The sequence below is a fragment of the Hemiscyllium ocellatum genome, chromosome 12 (genome assembly GCF_020745735.1).
Source record: "Hemiscyllium ocellatum isolate sHemOce1 chromosome 12, sHemOce1.pat.X.cur, whole genome shotgun sequence".
NCBI lineage: Eukaryota > Metazoa > Chordata > Chondrichthyes > Orectolobiformes > Hemiscylliidae > Hemiscyllium > Hemiscyllium ocellatum.
Window position 1 is genome coordinate 67735515 of NC_083412.1, and position 19835 is coordinate 67755349.

Here is a 19835-nt window from a genome sequence, read left to right on the forward strand (position 1 = left end):
AAATAATTCAGAGAGTGGGAGGTAAGTTTTCGAAGCTAGTATTGGAGTCTGTTGTCACACCAACTCAGGCAGCAGTGCAAAAACAACAACAGGTAACTATCTAAATGAAGGGGATGTGAGAGTCTGAGCACCTCGAGCCACTTACACTCAAATTAAATTGAAAAAGTCTAGCTTTCTGGGAGAAAATGAGGAATCCAAGTAGGACTAAATAAATATCAAAATTTAAAAATTATTAGAAACACAACTAGAAATGCAATAGCAAATAGGATCAAATATTTAGATGGACAACCAGTACAATATTAGGTTAATAAATTAACTTCCCAGAGGATGGAATCACAATACAAATAAAGATGGTTTTGCTGTTGGAAGTCTATTAACTCAAGGACATTATTTCAGATGTTCACCCAAACCAGTGTCCCAGGTCTGACTAGGAGAGTTTAACTTAAAGGAGAAGCTGGATAAGGAAGAAAGGATTGTACGATATGCTGATAATTAGATGTACACATAGCTTCATGTGGAGCAAAACACCAATTACTTCGATTGGCCGATTTCCCTATTGTGAATTATATGTAACTTCTCACCAATTACCTTGCCTCCATCTTCGGGTTACAAAAGGGGCTGTTCAATTCTTTTAGAGTCAGAGTGTCATAGAGGTGTACAGCATGGAAACAGACCCTTCTGTCCAACCCGTCCATGCCAACCAGATATCCCAATCCAATCGAGTCCCACCTGCCAGCACCTAGCCCATACCCCTCCAAACCCTTCCTATGCATATAACCATCCAAATGCCTCTTAAATGTTGCAATTGTACCAGCCTTCACCACTTCCTCTGGCAGCTCATTCCATACACATACCCCCCTCTGTGTGAAAAAGTTGTCCCTTGAGTCTCATATCTTCCCCCCTCACCCTAAATCTATGCCCTCTAGTTCTGGACTCCCTGACCCCAGGTAAAGACTTTGTCTATTTACCCTATCCATGCCCCTCAATTTTGTAAACCTCTATAAGGTCTATCCTCCGACACTCCAGGGAAAACAGCCCTAGCCTGTTCAGCCTCTCCCTACAGCTCAAATTCTCCAACCCTGGCAACATCCTTGTAATCTTTTCTGAACACTTTCAAGTTTCACAACATCTTTCCAACAGGAAGAAGGAGACCAGAATTGCAAGCAATATTCCAACAGTGGCCGAACCAATGTCCTGTACAGCCACAACATGACCTCTCAACTCCTGTACTCAATACTCTGACTAAGAAAGGAAAGCATACCAAACACCTTCTTCACGATCCTATCTACCTGTGACTCCAGTTTCAAGGAGCTATCAACCTGCACTCCAAGGTCTCTTTGTTCAACAACACTCCCTATGCAGGACCTCATGCTGAGATTTGCTTTCCCAAAATGCAGCACCTCGCATTTATCTGAATTAAACTCCATCTGCCACTTCTCAGCCCACTGGCCCATGTGGTCCAGATCCTGTTGTAATCGGAGGTACCCTCTTCACTGTCCACTACACCTCTAATTTTGGTGTCATCTACAAACTTACTAACTGTACCTCTTAGGCACGCATCCAAATCATTTTGTGAAAGCTTATAATAAGGGTTAAGGGGAGCTACTTGCGAAACTGGGAAGTGGTATTCCACAGGTTTCAATGCTGGTAACAAAAACTGTGACAAGCAATGTTAACAATGTGAATTCAGGAATCAGAAGTAGGATTTTAAAATTTCCAAAGGAAAGATAGGACAAAAAGAGAGGAAGCTGTTGGTAAAACTACAAACTATATACATAATATTTTAATGAATTAGCCACATATAAAGGGGCTATAAATTCATAGCAAAATTTAGGAGGCCACAAACTGCTTGGACAAGAGCTAAAATGGCAGCTCAGACTCGAATGAGGAAATTATGCCACTTTGTGCCAACAGTAGAAAGGAGGTGAGTGTGAATCGCAGAAAGAAACCAGAATTCAGCAGGGCCATTTGAATTTACTGCTGAGCTTAAACAGATTCCACTCAGCTCTTGCAAGGACTTAACTTGCAATGAGTGTTTTGATTGATGGAGCAGGCATAAATACTTACAAATAGTGGATAAAGACTGCTTAAGTGTCACGATATGAAGTTGAAAAATTCCCATTCTTTAAACTCTCAAAATAAAAGCCTGAACCTATCACAGGGTTGTACAGCATAGAAACAGACCCTTCGGTCTAACTCATCCGCATCAACCACATATCCTAAATTAATCTGGTCCCATTTTCCAGCATCTGACCCATATCCCTCTATTTTTTTCCCTATTCATATACCAGTCAGATGCCTTTTAAATGCTGGAATTGGATCAGCCTCGACCACTTCCTCTGGCAGCTTATTTCAAACACAGGTTATCCCTTTGGTTCCTTTTAAATTCTTCATCCTCTCACTTTAAACCCATGCTCTCTAGTTTTGGCCTCCTCCTCCCTCTCCCTCCCTCGATTCCATGTGATCTAATCTTGCTAACCAGTCTACCATAAAGGAACCTTATCAAACGCCTAACTGAAGTCCGAATCGATCACATCCACGGCTCTGCCCTCATCAAACCTCTTCATTACTTCTTGAAAAACTCAAATTCCTAAGACATGATTTGCCAATGCTGACTATCCCTAATCAGTCCTTGCCTTTCCAAATTCATGCAAGTCCTGTCCCTCAGGATTCCCTCCAACAACTTACTAACTGTACAATGCAAGGGTCCCCAGTCTATAGTTCCCTGGCTTTGCCTTACCACCTTCCTTAAATAATGTCACCATGTTAGTCAACCTCTAGTCTTTTGGCACCACACTTGTGGCTATCAATGATATAAATGTCTCAGCAAGGAGCCCAGCAATCACTTCCCTAGCTTCCCACAGAGTTCTGCGTACACCTGATCAGGTCCATAAAAGTCCACCTTTATGCATTTTAAGATGTCCAGCATATCCTTCTCTGCAATATGAACATTTTGAAAAATGTTGCTATTTGTTTCCCCACATTTAGTATAAGAAAGTTTTCTGATTCAGTATGTAGAGATACCTATTACAGAAAGCATAAACCTTGACCTACTCTTGGGAAAGAAGGCAATCCGAGAGAGTCAGGTGTCAGTGGGGAGCAGTTTGGGGCCAGCCAAAGTAATTCTATTAGTTATGGAAAAGGACAGACTGCATCTAAATGTTCAAATTCTAAATGGGAGGAAGGCCAATTTTGACAGTATCAGGCAAGAATTTTCAAAAGTTGATTGGGGTGGATGTTCACAGCTAAAGAGTAAGCTGGAAAATGAGAAGCCTTCAAAAATGAGGTAACAGTCCAGAGACAGCATGTTCCTGTTAGGGTAAAAGGGCAAGGCTAGCAGGTGTAGGGAATACTAGATGACTACAGAAATTGATGTGTTGGTCAAGAATAAGGACAAAGCATATGCCAGGTATAGACAGCAGAAATCTCGGGAATCCCTAGAAGAATATAAAGGCAGTAGGAACAGAGAAATCAATAGGCCAAAAAGGGGATATGAGAAAGCTTTGGCAAAGAGGTTTAAGGAATCCAAATGGATTCTACAAATACATTAAAAGACAAAAAAAGGGAGAGAATAGTTTGGGGGGGATACTAAATGAGTATTTTGCATTAGTGTTTACAGTGAAGATAGATATGGAGGATATAGAACATGGGGAGTTTCATGACCAGATAACTGGGTTTTTGTTGACATTTCCCAGAGGCTACTGATGACATTTATCTCAGCAAGGTTCCAAATTTCCTCATGGCTCATGTGGTCTACTCAGTGTTCACTTGGTAAGTCTCTATGGAGATATGATTAAGTATTAGAGGTCACAAGGTATGAAAAGGTATGAGCCGTGAAGGCTAGAGACCCTAACATCTTCTAAAACTGATGACAATTCAGGTGCATTTTCTAACCAGCCTATCACCATACTCACCCACTCCCATGGCCACGTAGTAACTGCTTCTGGGGTGAGTGGGCTCATCTAAATCCAGAACACACTTTATACTCCTAAGGGGATCACCAAAAATTAGCATGGAGAAACACCAGGCAATTAAGGAAGCAAACTGCAAGTTGGCTGTTATTTCATGGAGACCTGAGTACATAAATAAAGAACTCTTGTTATAACTGATGGCGGCTAAGGTAAGACCACACCTAGAATAATGTATAACTTTGTTTCCATATTCAAGAATGGATGTTCACTAAATTAATACCTAGAATGGCAGGGTTTTGCTATGATAGGAGGCTAAGTAAATTAGGAGAATTGACATTTCAGGTCAAAGCCCTTCATGAGAAATGAGGCCTTTTGCCCAAAACATCGATTCTCCTGCTGTTTGGATGCTGCCTGACCTGTACTTTTCCAGTGCTACACACAATGTCCAGCATCTGCAGTCCTCACTTTTGCCTGGTTAAGTAAATTAGATCCATATTCTAGTGGAAAATTTAAAGATCAAAAATTATGGAAAGGTTTGACAGCGTCGATACTAAGAGGTGGTTTCTTGGCTGGAGGAGGAGTTGATTACGTAAGACTGAGATGCAAAGACTTGTGAATCTCGAATATCTATTCCAGACAGCTGGCAATGTGTCACCACTGAATTTAAGATTTCTGGCCTCTCAGGGAATCAAGGGATTTGCAGAGTGGATGAGAAAGTGAAACGGATACCTACAAATAGTCATAATCACACTGAGTGGTGTTCAATGTGCTAGATGGTTCACTGCTGCTTCTATTTCTTGCGCACTCTAGAGCAATAATTAGATCAATGCGATCCTTTAGCCAAGGCAGGTTTGCTGAGTTGGGAAAATTTCATGACTCCAGCTAACCTTTTTAGTAGCAAAGATCTGCACTCAAGAGTCTCAATAAAGGAATAGAAGCCAGGAGATCAACCATTACAGAAATGCAGCTTAATAAGATCATCCAAAAAAGCAAACCAAGCATTAGGATTCATTCCCAGTGGCAACAAATTGAAAACAGGAAGAATTGTTTCAGGATTTATCATCAGATCAGTCATGATTTCATTAAATGGCAGAGCAGACTCATTGTGCTCCATGGCTTACTTCTGCTCCTACATCTTATGATCTCAAGGTGCACGGTTTTGAGGCAAACTTGCAGATGATATCATCCCATCTCTTGCCCTTCTAGATGATAGTAGTTTTGGATTGGGAGGGTGCTGTCTATGGATCTTTGGTAAATTTCTACAGTGTATCCTAAAGATAACACACTTCTGATACTGAGCATCAGTAGTGGAGGTAATGGATGTTTGCAGATGTGGTCCCAATCAAGCAAACTTCTTTATCCTGGATGGTGTTAAGTTTCTTGAGTGCTGAAGAAGTGGGAATTATTCCATCATTTCCCTGACGTGTCCTTTGTAGATGGTGGACAGTCTTTTTGAGAGTCAGGGATGAGTCTTAGCCTCTGATTTGCTCTTATACCTCCAAGTACTTCAGAATCAGAACTGTTACGGTGCAGGACTCCTTTCATGCCCATCATACCTGCACTGGCTCTTCAACCGAGGCATCATTATGCAATGAAGTCTACAACTTTTCCCTCATTCTTGCAAGCTATTCCTATTCAAATAAGTCATCCAACATCCTCCTGAATGCCTCAGTTGAACCTGTCTCCACCACATCTCCAGGCAGTGCATTCCATCCTCTTAACTCGAGCACAGAAATGGACTCAGTCTAACTCATCCATGCTCACCAGACATCCTAATCTAACCTAGTCTCTGAGCAGTATTTGGCCCATATTCCTCTAAACCTTTCTTATTTGTACATAATAGATGCCTTTTAAATGTTGTAATTGTGCCAGCCTGCACCACTTCCTCTAACAGCTCATTTCGTACATGCACCACCTACTGCGTGAAAAAGTTACCCTTCAGATCCCCTTCAAGTCTTTCCCCTCTCACCTTAAACCTATGCCCTTTAGTTTTGGACTCCCCCCACCCTAAGAAAATGACCTTGACTCTTCGCACTATCCATGCACCTCATGATTTTATAAACCTGTATAAGGTCAGCCCTCAGTCTGACTCTCCAGGGCCAAAAGCCCCAGCCTATTCATCCTCTTCCTATAGCTCAAACCTTCCAGTCCCAGCAATCTTGCTGACCTTTCTCCCTTCAATCTTGCTTCTCTTTCAATCATTTTAAAAAGTATGCTTGTTCATTCTTGATTTTCCAACTCTAAAAGAACATCTCCCTATCTACTCTATCAATCCTGCTCATGATTTCGAAAAAGAGTCTTCTCTCAGCTGCCTTCTCCCGAAGGAGAACAGTGCCAATTTTGTTCATTTATCCTCATAATGGAAGTTTCTCATTCCTGAACCCATTCTTGAAAATCACACCTGCACTCTCTCCAATGCATATCTTTCCTATAATATGGAACCATAACTGTACAATACTTCAGAGGAATTCTAACAAACGACTTGAAGTTCAACATCACTTACTTTTTCTTATACTCTATGCCCCTATTAACAAAGCTGAGGATACTTTATGCTGCTTTAAGTGCTCTCTCCACTTGGCCACCTTTATTGATCTGTGTGCTTATGCACCAGGTCCCTGCTTTTGCAATCCCTTTAGAATTGTACCTTTATATTGTGTATTAATGTTTTTTCTGACCATAGTGCATCACCTCACACTTATTTGCATTGATTCTCATCTGCCACCTATCTGACCACTCCAGTTTTACAATGCCCTTCTGGAGTTCTACAGTGCTCTCCTCAGAAATTACAACTCTTACCAGCTTCATGTCATTTACTATACTATGGCTTACTTATATGGTCAGTCTAGTACAGTTTCTGGTTAATAACAACTCATGATATTGACGGTGGGTGGCTCACGAATGGTGGCTCATTAATGTCAAGATGCCATGATTAGATTCCCTGTTGGAGATGTTCATTGTCTGGTTCTCATGTCTGTAAATGTTACATGCTCCCTGTTCTTGCTTGCCCTTGAAATAGTACCAACAATATTTATGACTTCTCTCGACCCTTCATTACATAATTATTCTGGTCTCAATAACTTCAGGAGTCACTTTGCTGATATCCTGCTCTTTGGTAAAAATTAATGTGAAGAACATAATAAATAAGTGTCATTTTTTGGTAATCTTTTATGAATTGAGAACCCACTTAACTTGAGGGCATCTCAGCTTTCTTCTTTCTGTTCTGATATACTTGTACAATATCCCAGAGTTCCGTCTGATCATTTTAAAATTCTTCCTCTAATACCCTCATGGTACTTATTCTGTCCCTGACCCCATATCCTCCCATGCCACTTCAAGCATTTTTTATTATTTTTCCAGACCTGACAGGCCTTCTGCTTCAATTTTATTTCTAACTTTTGCATTCTTTCAGGTCAGCTCAAAGCTTCTCTACTTGCCATTAAGGCACAGATACACCACAATCGCTCTTTTTCAAAATCTCTCAATGTTATTCTGCAGTTGTATAGCAGTTCTTTCTTCCAGTGCAACACAACAGATGGGATCTTCAGCTTTCTAAAATCTGGTCATATCCAATCTGATGCTCTAGCTTTTGTGCAGACTATTTTCCCTTTCTGGTTGAGCATTAAAAGAAATATGCTGTGGTTAAATTTCTCAAGTAACTCGCCCATATTTAATTACCTAATCTATTTAATTAGACATTTCACTGCAACACTTCTGCTCATGTCCACTAGCATACAGCTAGAGGAAGCAGCCTTGTTTATGCTTTAGGAATTCCATTTATTGCACCTATGGCTCAGTTAATAAGCAGATAATTCAAATTTCCCAGAACAATAACATTGATATTCCTGTTCATTTCTAATCTGACCACAATTTTCCACTTCCATTTCCTTCCCATAATTTGTAAGTCAATAATAAACATCTACGAATGCAGCAAGCCCTTTCTTAATCCTTGCTCATGAATCACTGACATTGCTATAAATACCCTCACCCTCTTTGCAGCAGTTCTTGCTACAATATGCTTCTGCCCCCTTTTTCTAGATATTCAACAGGGAAGGATAGAAAAGCAATTGACATGCTTATGACATTTTGCCTTTGTTTGAAGCCAGGATTGCATTCATAGTGAATTAAATTAAGATTGTGTGGTAAAACAATTTCATCCTGCGTACAATCCCCACTCAACCATCCACCCACCACCACCACCAACCCTTCCCCCATCCACAACCAACATCCCTCCCCAGACCCCATTTATTTCCTACACTGTAACTTGTGTGTTTTGGACATTTTGATTTTTATTTAATTCCTTCTACCCATTTTCTTGCCTCCCACGTTTAGTTCGTTCCCAATCTTACAGCTAGCGTATTCAATTTCATTCCCATATTCCTCTTGCTAAATTAGTTTCCGAGAGACCAATATTTGTTTTTCCCTTTACCATTAATTGGTCCTCGATGATCCTATTTTTGTGGTGCCCCTGTTCTAAGTAGTTCATTGTTTCCCTAACTCTGTTTCACCAGCAGATTAGCTACCTTCGTATTTAGTTGTAACCCAGTCCAGTGAAATAACACTCATCTGTTCCAGAACTGTCCTTCAGTCATTCATTAATTTTCTTTGGGTCCTCCCTTATTTTAAAGTACAGCTGAGACATAATTCTTGAGATTATCACCTGTAAAGATGTGGCTCTAAATTAATCAGTTAATTTCCTGGATTCATCTTGTGGAACTTAAAAGTTTTCCTTGTCTGCTCTCTTTGACCATCAGATGGACCACTACCTGTTTGGATCTCTCTCTCAACAAGTCCTTGCATGTGCAATCTAGCCTACACATTAAATCTCTATCCTAGAACTTGGAAGGTAAAGCATGTGTGGCCCTTGATTTGAAGTGAAAACTGGAGAAGGTGATCTAAAATAGAGCAACAGCACAATTAAGCAATTGAGATGATCTACTCTATCTAATATATATTCTCCTATTAAATCTGTTCACACCTCACTGTATCAAATCTGATCAGCATTACATTCAATTCATTTTGCTTTGGACTTATATGGTTTCCCATTGAATGGTTCTACTACTTATTTCACCAACTCCTTGTGCTACTGTACTCCAGAGTTTGGGTATAGAAGTTTCTCTTAAAATTTGAGGTTACAGGTACAGTCTGATCACTTTTGGGAAACTCAAATTTTAATCACAAGTTTCGTAAGACATAGGAGCAGAAAAATATTGAACACAGAACAGCACAGGAACAGGCCCTAAGTTTATGAGAAGATTTGCAGCTCAGGTGCTCATTGTTGTGGTTCTGTTCACCGAGCTGGGAATTTGTGTTGCAGACATTTCGTCCCCTGTCTAGGGGACATCCTCAGTGCTTGGGAGCCTCCTGTGATGCGCTTCTGTGATGTTTCCTCCGGCATTTGTAGTGATTTGAATCTGCCGGTTCCACTTGTCAGTTCCAGCTGTCCATTGCAGTGGTCAGTCAGTATATTGGGTCCAAGTCGATGTGCTTATTGACTGAATCTGTGGATGAGTGCCATGCCTCTAGGAATTCCCTAGCTGTTCTATGTTTGGCTCGTCCTATAATAGTAGTGTTGTCCCAGTCGAATTCATGTTGCTTGTCATCTGCGTGTGTGGCTACTAAGGATAGCTGGTCGTGTCGTTTCGTGGCTAGTTGGTGTTCATGGATGCGGATCGTTAGCTGTCTTCCTGTTTGTCCTATGTAGTGTTTTGTGCAGTCCTTGCATAGGATTTTGTACACTACATTGGTTTTGCTCATGCTGGGCATTAGGTCCTTCGTTCTGGTGAGTTGTTGTCGGAGAGTGGCTGTTGGTTCGTGTGCTGTTGTTATGAGCCCAAATGGTCGCAGTAGTCTGGCTGTCAGTTCATAAATGCTCTTGATGTATGGTAGTGTGGCTAGTTCTTTGTGTTGCGGCATGTCCTCATTCCGTTGCCTTTCCCTTCGGAATCGGTTGATGAAATTGCGCGGGTATCCGTTTTTGGTGAATACATTGTATAGGTGCTCTTCTTCCTCTTTTTGCAGTTCTGGTGTACTGCAGTGTGTTGTGGCCCTTTTGAATAGTGTCTTAATGCAACTTCTTGTGTGTGTTTTGGGGTGGTTGCTTTCGTAGTTTAGGACTTGCGTCTGTGTGTGTGGCTTTCCTGTATACCTTGTGGTGAATTCTCCATTTGGTGTTCTCTGTACCATCACATCTAGGAATGGGAGTTGGTTGTCCTTTTCTTCCTCTCGAGTGAATCGGATTCCTGTTGTCTGTTCTGTATGTCCAGCAGGTTGGCTGTTTCTCTGGCTAGGGTTTTGTCGATAGAGGTGAACAGCGCCATTACATCGAATGACACCATGGTTTCTTCCTTGTGTATATGTATATTTCTGATGATGCCCAAGAAATCCTGTGTTGATTGTATAGAGTTTGAACCTATCAACAAAGACAGCATACTCAAACTACTGCACCTGTGCCTCAACACACTTCACATTCAACAACCAAATATATGAACAAATCAACGGCACACCCATGGGCTCACCCATCTCTGGACTCATAGCAGAAGCAGTAATGCAAAGATTGAAACAAACAAACAGTCTTACCACAAATTTAACCCAAACTCTGGGTCAGATATGTGGATGACACCTTTGTAATCATTAAAAACACAGAAATAGAGAACACACACCGGATCATCAATGCCACACTCACAGGAATCAGATTCACTAGAGAGGAAGAAAAGGACAACCAACTCCCATTCCTAGACGTGATGGTACAGAGAAAACTAAACGAAGAATTCACTACAAAGGTACACAGGAAAGCCACACACACACACACACAGACCAAGTCCTAAACTACGAAAGCAACCACCCCAACACACACACAAAGCAGTTGCATCAAAACGCTATTCAAAAAGGGCCACAACACACCGTAGTACACCAGTACTGCAAAAAGAGGAAGAAGAACACCTATACAATGTATTCACCAAAAATGGATACCCGCGCAATTTCATCAACAGATGCCTAAGGGAAAGACAACGGAATGAGGACATGCAGCAACACAAAGGACTAGCCACACTACCATACATCAAGAGCATTTATGAACTGACAGTCAGACTACTGCGACTACTAGGACTCATAACAGCACACAAACCAACAGCCACTCTCCGACAACAACTCACCAGAACGAAGGACCTAATACCTAGCATGAGCAAAACCAATGTAGTGTACAAAATCCTATGCAAGGACTGCACAAAACACTACATAGGACAAACAGGAAGACAGCTAACGATCCGCATACATGAACACCAACTAGCCACGAAACGACACTACCAGCTATCCTTAGTAGCCACACACGCAGATGACAAGCAACATGAATTTGACTGGGACAACACTACTATTATAGGACGAGCCAAACAGAACAGCCAGGGAATTCCTAGAGGCATGGCACTCATCCACAGATTCAAATCAATAAGCACATCGACCTGGACCCAACATACTGACCACCGCAGTGGACAGCTGGAAGTGACAACCAGAAGCGGCAGATACAAATCATTATAAATGCTGGAGGAAACATCACAGAAGCGCTTCACAGGAGGCTCGCAAGCACTGAGGATGTCACCTAACCAGGGGACATAAATTTCTGCAACACAAATTCCCAGCTCAGCGAACAGAACCACAACAACAGGCCCTTCTGCCCATGATGTTGTGCCAAACGTGATACCAAATAAAACCATTCCCTTCTGCTGGCCCTTGGTCCAAATCTCTCCATTCCTTGCATTTCATGTGCTTAAACCTCTCTTAAATGCTCATATCATATCCGCCTTCACAAACAGCCCTGGCAGTGTGTTCCAGACTCCTCCCACTCAAACAAATCATGCCCTTCACATCTCCTTTAGTTTTCTCCCTCTTACCGGAAATGCATTCCCCCGGTATTAAACATTTTAACTCTTGGAAAAAGACTGACCATCAACCCTATCTATGCATCTCAATTTTATAGATTTTGATCAAGTCTCCCCTCAGTCTCTGCCATTCCAGAGAAAACGACTCAAGTTTTTCTAGCTTCTCCTTATAGCCTTAGTAAACTCCTTCTACACCATCTCCACATACTTCCTGTAATGTGGCACCAGAATTGAACACAATACTCTAAGAGTGGCTTAACTAAAGTCTTATAAAGCTGCAACATGACATCCTGACTCTATTCCCCAATCAAGACAAGTATGGCGTACACTTTCTTTACCAGCCTAGCTCCCTGAAAGTGGCTACTCAAGGATTTATTAACTTGAACCCCAAGATCCCTCTGTACATCAATGATGCTCAGAGCCCTGCCATTAACTGTATGCTTTTCCTCAATATTTGATCTCCCAAATTGCAGCACTCCACACTTAACCACATTAAACTCCAACTGCCACACCTCTGCCCAAATCTGCGAACTGATCTATATCCCACTGCATTATTTTACATTACCAACAAAATCCACAACGCCATAGATCTTTGTACTTTCTGCAAACTTACTAACCCACCCATCTACACTTTCATCCAAGTCCTTATATATCACAAACAGCTAAGATCCCAGTATGGATCCCTGTGCAACACCACTAGTCACAGACCTCCAACATGAAAAAAAAATCATTTCACCAATCAATACTTCTCCAACATTCAACAAGATCATGTCTGATTTGAGAATTATCAACTCCATTTTGCACAGCCTTTTTTCCATAATCCTTGATTTCCTTACTGATTTTTTAAAAATGCCTCAGCCTCATCAGTTCTCGATGGTAAAGAATTCCATAGATTCACTATCCTCAGAAGAAATTCCTCCATATCGCTATCATCAACATGTGAGCTTTTATTCTGAAATAATGCCCTGTGGTGGTAGACTCTCCCATAAAAGGAGAAACATTTCCAATATCAAGCTTCACCAATCCAATAAGAATCTTATGTTCCCATAAGGTTGCCTCTCATTCTTTTAACTTACAATAAGTATAAGCCCAACCTACTCACTCTCTCCTAAGACAGTTTCTCCATATACATTCCAGAAAACATTGTCTGGACTGCCTTCCAATGCCAGTATACTTTTCCTTAGATAGGCCACCAAAAACTGTCCAAAAACTAGCTTAGGTCTGAATATTGTCTTAAGTTTTAAGCAAAACCTCCAAACTTTTATACTCTATTTCCTTTGAAAGGAAAGACCAATATTCCATTTGCCTTCCTTGAACTTGGATGCTCGCTTTTTATGATTCATGGGCAAGGACTCCTTAATCACTTTGTTCTGTCACTTTCTGGAGTCTTCATCCAGTTAAAACAACATTCAACTCATCGACTGTTCCCATGAAAAGTGCATAACATCATATTTTGCCACATTGTGTTCCCTGGCAATTTTTGCCCAATCGCTTAGCCTATATCCATCTGCAGAATCTTGTCATCCTTGTCACTTACCATCACAATTATTTTTGTATCATGCACAAACTTGGCTACAGCACATTTACTTTCCTTATCCAAGTCCTGTATGTATAAAATATAAATAAGTAAATAACTGTGGCACAGCACTGATCCCGATGGCACAAAACAAGTTACAGATTGCTATCCTGTTCCTATATTAAAAGATTCAGCACGATTACGTTGGGTCAAATTACATCCTTCTTGTGCTGGGAGATTCCAAGAGATTAAAAACACCATCTGAAGTTGAATATATCACAGCAAAAAATAAACGTAATTCTTTCTTTTAAATCAAAAAGGGCCATAGAGTATAAATGGCAAGGGAATTGTGAGCCTTTGTAAAGTTTTAAGACTGGAGTGCACTGTGCACCATTGGATTCCCCACTTTAGGGAAGATATAGAGGCTTTAATTATGCACAAAATAAGGTTGAAAAAAATATCTACACCTTAGTATGCTTTCCAGATCTTGGTAGCTGAGCTTTCACAACATTCACTACTGTTACGCCACTAATGAGCCAGAGTTGACCATTGCTCCCACACCTGCATGCCTGTGATAATCCAGGCAACTCCTCCCGATGCTGTTGCAGTACCAGTTCTTCTCATCCCCAATCAATTTATTTGCACTTCAGCTGATATTATGTGTTACAATTTTATGAATTATGGAGGGTGTCTCCTCAATGCAAACAAATTATCCAGCAATACCAACATTGAGAGCAGCTAATATTAGATTTGTTATTAGATTCCTTATAGTGTGGAAACAGGCCCTTCAGCTCAACAACTCCACACCAACCCTCCGAAGAGTAACCCACCCAGACCCATTTCCCTCTGACTAATGCACCTCATACCATGGGCAATTTAGAATGGCCAATTCACCTGACCTGCACATCTTTGGACTGTGGGAGAAAACTGGAGCACCCAAAGGAAACCCATGCAGACACAGGGAGAATGCACAAACTCCACATAGAGTCACCCAAGACTGGAATCGAACCTGGGTCCCTGGCACTGTGTGGCAGCAGTGCTAACCATAGAGCGACCGTGCCGCCCCCAAACATTCGAGCCCCCTAAAATTCAAGCTGGTCACACAAATTGAATAAGATCCAGCAAATTTAAACCTTGCATTTGAAAAAAAAAGTTGATGCACCCAACACCCTCACTTCTCCCAGGTAATGCAGGGATTTATAAAATTAACTTGAATATTTGGAATTGAATCTAACCCTCCCTGTTGGAATGAAGATCTCCACAATCTGCTGGCTGCAAAACACTCGAGCTTAAAATGTGTTCAGAAAAAAGACAAGTGACTCTTATGCTGCAGACCCAAAGCACTAAAGCTGTCCCTGTTTGTGGTTAGCTGGTCAATACCACCCAGATAGGTAACAGGAATTATTTTCCACTGCCTACCCAATGACTGGAAATTCCACTTAGTTTTAAAGGGCAGGCTCTCCAGAGACACAGTAAAAACACATTGAACACTAACTAGTGAGCCTTACTCCGGCATATGGTTGTGCTACACCTAACCCGGGAACATTTGACATCAGTGGTCTCCAAAGGGGAAATGCACCAATTTACCAATGCTGATATACTTCATCATGGTTAGCACTCCCTTATCTACAGAATACAAGTGGGATTTCTTTCACTGAACTAAACAAAAATGTGACTATTTAAAAAAAAGCAAGTCAAGAGAAATAAAGGGATCAGCTTCTGTAGATTTTTATAATTGTAATTTATGAAGCTATTCCTAAATTTTGACAGTAAAATACACAGCCTATTTGCGTCACACTAACAATTCCCCAGATCCAGCACTCAAACATGATGTGAAGATACCCTTTATGGTTGCCAGGTTACAGAGCATGCGACCACTTTAAAAAAAGGGTTTTTTTTTTCTGCGTTCTGCTTTCAGATGGTATAAGTTCCAGCAGGTCTCAGCAATCTTCACATGATGGCAGCAGTGACAGAATCACTTATAACATTTGTGATATCTAATGTTTGTGTCCCAAAGGTTTTAAACATGAAAATCTATTACTGAAAACTAAATTCTTTCACCTAACTTCTCATCTTCCTGACATGCATATACACCCTGTTTTCCATACGATTAGAAACAATTTGATTGTAGGTTTACCGTAGTTCATATCCACTCCCTCTGTTCAAACCATTCCAAATGCTTAAGCTATCAATTTGTCCACAGGAGTTCAGTTCAAACCTCATTGTAAATCCACAGTAATGACCAACATAATACATACCACAAGATTGTTTACTATAATTTTAGCACTTCCATTTTCTTTTAAAATTCACTCACTTTGGGAGTGTGAAATATTTATACAAAAAGTTGGTTTCAGCAAAATACTAAATGCATTAATGTAACTGGGACTCCTTGCCATGACTGTTGAAGTTAGGCAAAACCCCAACTTGACAAATTCATTTAATTAATGTTTCCTAAAAAAAGGGGTGGGGAGAAAGAGGTGGTATTAAGTTCAAGAGAACAAATGCAATAAAGGACAGCACAAACGTGAGAGCATTGATCAATGGAGAGGGGGAGCAAGTGAGCTAACTGGAGAAAGCCTTGGGAAACATCCATGCATAACCCAAGTGTTGGCAAAAGAGCAAGCAGATTGCCCCAGATATTCTTCATTTAAAGTGACACTGTGTGACATCAGAGAGCCATGATAAATAATCTTGAAATAGGGAATCTCATCAACTTTAACAAGTGCTATTTGTCCAGTTCATTTTTAACTCGTCCTGCTGACCTCAATATGCTGGATACTGGCAAAATGACTGATACAAACAATGAGATAATCGAGACTGTCATAGCGTAATGCTGTGATTGGAAAACAGGAACCTGTTGGAACAGTACATTCAAACATCATAGTGACCTCAATCAAGAGAAATCCAAAAAGAACAACGCATTTTGTTTTTTTTATTGCCAAATAGGGTGCAGTACATCTACAAATTGTTAGCAATTGAAACATTGTATTCTCTATTGGACATTAGCAAAGCTTGTGATATTATGATCTTAAAAACATCAAGATGTATTGGACAAATTTTGTACTGAACAAAATTATATTAATAAAATCAAACTAAAAATACAAGATGCATTACATAGAATAACATTTCAGACACATTTGCTCAATTTAAATGACGAGTTAAACTATATTTTCCAGTTAGAAATGTTGAATAAATTATGTATTACTATTGTTTTGTTTTCAGCATTTTTTAAAAACACATTTTAGGAGTTCTGTAGGAGTTTACAACAACCTTTGTTCTCCAACACAACTGTTGTCACAACATTAAATCAGTCCTCCTACTACAGTATGAATTCAATTATCTCTGAAGAGTAAACACCTGATGTAATTACACTTCAAAATGATTATCAAACACGCACAACTAGAACTGCATAGCATTCAAACTTTAAAAGCAACCAAAAATATATTGAGCAAACCTCCTGCGAACACTTTGATGCTGACCCTCTTGCAAGTCAAATGAATTCAAAGCAAAGCAATCTAAGAATTTAACCACACATTAAATTCCGCTCAAATAGCTACAACAGGAAAATGCACAAAAGGAACAATATTTCCTTTTTATCTTAGAGGTTTTACATCAGTGATGTTATCCAAAAGGTTTCCATCCCTCGACATCCTGTCTGCACAATTTATACTTAGTGACAGCAGTGCTTTTAATAATATATCGCTAACCAACGCCCACTTCCCTTGCAAATGAGTGGCAAAAAAGTGTAAAAGGAACGTGCTCAAACTGAACTTTCCAAAGTTTAAAAAGTAGGCAATTCACAACTACAAAAAGTTCAATTTCCTGAACCCATTTCTAAGTGCATATCTTCCCATGATTTTTTAAAAAAATCTTCTTCTGCTTGGAATTACAGTGCAACCTGAGTGGCTTCCAGACTTTGATTTTGCTGCAATTAGGAGTATGTAGTTGACCTGTTCCCATCAACAGCGCAGTCACGGGACAAGCATTCCAAAGGCCAAATGCAACTTCTCTGGAGCAAGTGACTCATGTCACATCGAGTCAGTGAAAGTTAAGACTCTGGGGCAGCAGCATGTCCAGAGTTCAGCATCAATCTATCACGAATCGTTACGTATTTGCATAAGTGTTTACTTCTTTAATTAACCGTTCATTTTAAAAAGTGAAATAAACAACCTGCGTGCCAGTCGCCAAAGAATCTCTCAATTCAGGAATAGCGGTTATATTAATGGAAAGTTAACGCGGCTGTATGACTTCAGTCATTCACCAAACAAAGGACACGCACTAAGTAATCAGAATACCAACCCCCCATGTTTTAAAAAAACTCGTCAAAACAAGAAAATAAATCCTTGATTACTTTCTCGAAGCTTCAGAACTTTTTTGTTTAATACAAATTAGAAGGACATTCGATCTGCACGTTTTGCAGGTGTGATACCTGCACGACTCGCTGAACGAGTTCCAATAATCTCCCCGCCTTTTCCTTCAACCCAGCTACAAACAAATCTGAGCTGCTGTGCAATGAGTCGTGTTTAAATGCAGAATGTAACCATGAAAATAACACTGCAGTACCACAGACACACATGCAGACAGGAAAAACAGTACAACAGTATTGGCCATAGATACGAAAACAATAAAACAAGCTTGTGTTTTTTTTATAAATATAAATAACAATGGTTCGAGAAACAGCAATGAACTTCTTTAACTTGCCTTCAGATTTGCAGGTTACCTTTGCTGCCTTTCCGAGTACACGAGGGGCAATTCAGAATAAACTCAAAAGTAAGTGGCAGAACATTCCCTACATCTCAACACTCCGAGATTGCATTAACAAAAACACAAAACAGTCGGCAATTCAATCTACCTTACCTCGCATCCCCAACCCCAGCAGCAGAAACAAAATCAGATGCAAGGTTCTAGTGCTGGACGCTCCCATGTTACCGTCTGTTTAGTGTTTCTCGCTGCGGATCACGATAAACTGGATGCTCTGTTTGACGGTGGGGGGGGATTAAAACTTTTTTTATTTTCCCCCCGCTTTCGTCTCCGAAAGTTTCTCGTGCACTTTCGCTGCGAGTAATTTGCGCTGTCAGTGGGTGTCTGTATGAGTGTATCCTGTGCAGAGAGAGAGACAGATACACTCGGTCCCAGCTGTCAGTCTGGTGGAGCTCGAGAGCCACGCTCTTGGAGCAGGTGAATGTGAATGTCTCTGTCTCAGCCTCAGCCCCCGACACCACACCAGCACATGCGCACTCACCAGCGGCGCAACGCCTGCCGGGACTTGGAGTTCCCAGGATCTCCCCAAAGTGGCAGCCACAGCACCATCTCACACCAGCTCCTGCTGAGGAATCTGAAATACAAGCATGCTGAAGCAGGTCATTATTTCCTCCACATTCTGATGATAGTTGAACAAGAAGCCTGCCTGGCCTCTCTGCTTCATCCAATAGTTTGCATATGCCCTGGCTCTGATTCCAACTGCAGAGTTGCTTCACTTTACACTTGTACCCACAAGGGCTTTTTAAAACTCTCATGATGGTTCTCCCTATGTCTGGAACCTGCTTCAGCCATTACAGTCCTGGCAAGAGCTTTGTTTTCCTCCAACTCTGCCCCTGTTTACATCACCATCCTGGCTCCCCCAAACTGAGTATTCCAATGGTGAAGACATCAAGAAACTGGATTCTGGAATCTTCCTCTTTAAACTTCTTTGCTGACTCTTCCACTTCCTTTAAGATACTCCTTAAAATCTACCTCTTCAATCATCTGTTGATTTTTTTTTAATTACACTCACACAAAACAGCTTGTTAGGTTTATTTTAACATTAAAGACACTCTATAAATAAAAGCTGTTTTGTATTGCCTTCAACCTGATCATGATGAAAATGAGCTAACTCAGAACCAAGCAACATATCTAGAAAAGATGCAAAGTTAAAAAAACCTGGTCTATTCCTATTCAAGTGACAAAAAGGAAGCATACATGAATTTGAACTGTCAATATTAATGACAAAAACAGTAAATATCTGGTCAGAAGTTACACAACATCAGGTTATAGTCCAACAGGATTACTTGAAACCATGAGCTTTGGAGCATTGCTCCTTCATCAGGTGAAGGAGCAGCACTCCGAAAGTTTATCATTTCAAATAAACCTTTTGGGCTATAACCTGGTGTTGTGTGACTTCTGACCTTGTCCATCTCAGTCAAACACTGGTACCTTCACATTGTAAAAATCTGATTTTTTTTAATATGCTAAAGATGAACAATCATGGATGCAGAAAAGAATGGACCAAATCTGTGCACAGAAATACATTTACCAGGTCTAGAATATTCTGAAACAAAATTGGAAGTTGCTGGAAAAGAACTCAGCAGGTCTGGCAGCATCTGTGGAGAGAAGCAGGAGGTTGGATGGACACAGTAAGCTAGGCAGCAACAGGAGGTGGAGAAGTCAACGTTTCAGGTGTAACCCTTCTTCAGGACTGGGAGTGAGTGTCAGAGGAGCTTCATATAAAGAGGGACGGGGGTTGGTGGGGTAGGGATAGGTGAACATAGGTAGTGGGTA

At 40.7% G+C, this 19835-nt stretch overlaps 1 protein-coding gene across 1 annotated transcript in view; it reads right to left on the reverse strand.

Annotated features, from left to right (window-relative positions):
- The window catches only part of alcama (activated leukocyte cell adhesion molecule a), a 312212-nt gene extending 293706 nt beyond the window's left edge, over positions 1-18506 (reverse strand). Inside the window, exon 1 of the mRNA XM_060833638.1 lies at positions 18156-18506. Coding sequence (XP_060689621.1) covers positions 18156-18222 — 67 coding nt within the window. The 5' untranslated portion in view covers positions 18223-18506. The remainder of the gene's footprint in view (positions 1-18155) is intronic.
- Between the last annotated feature and the right edge of the window lie 1329 nt (positions 18507-19835).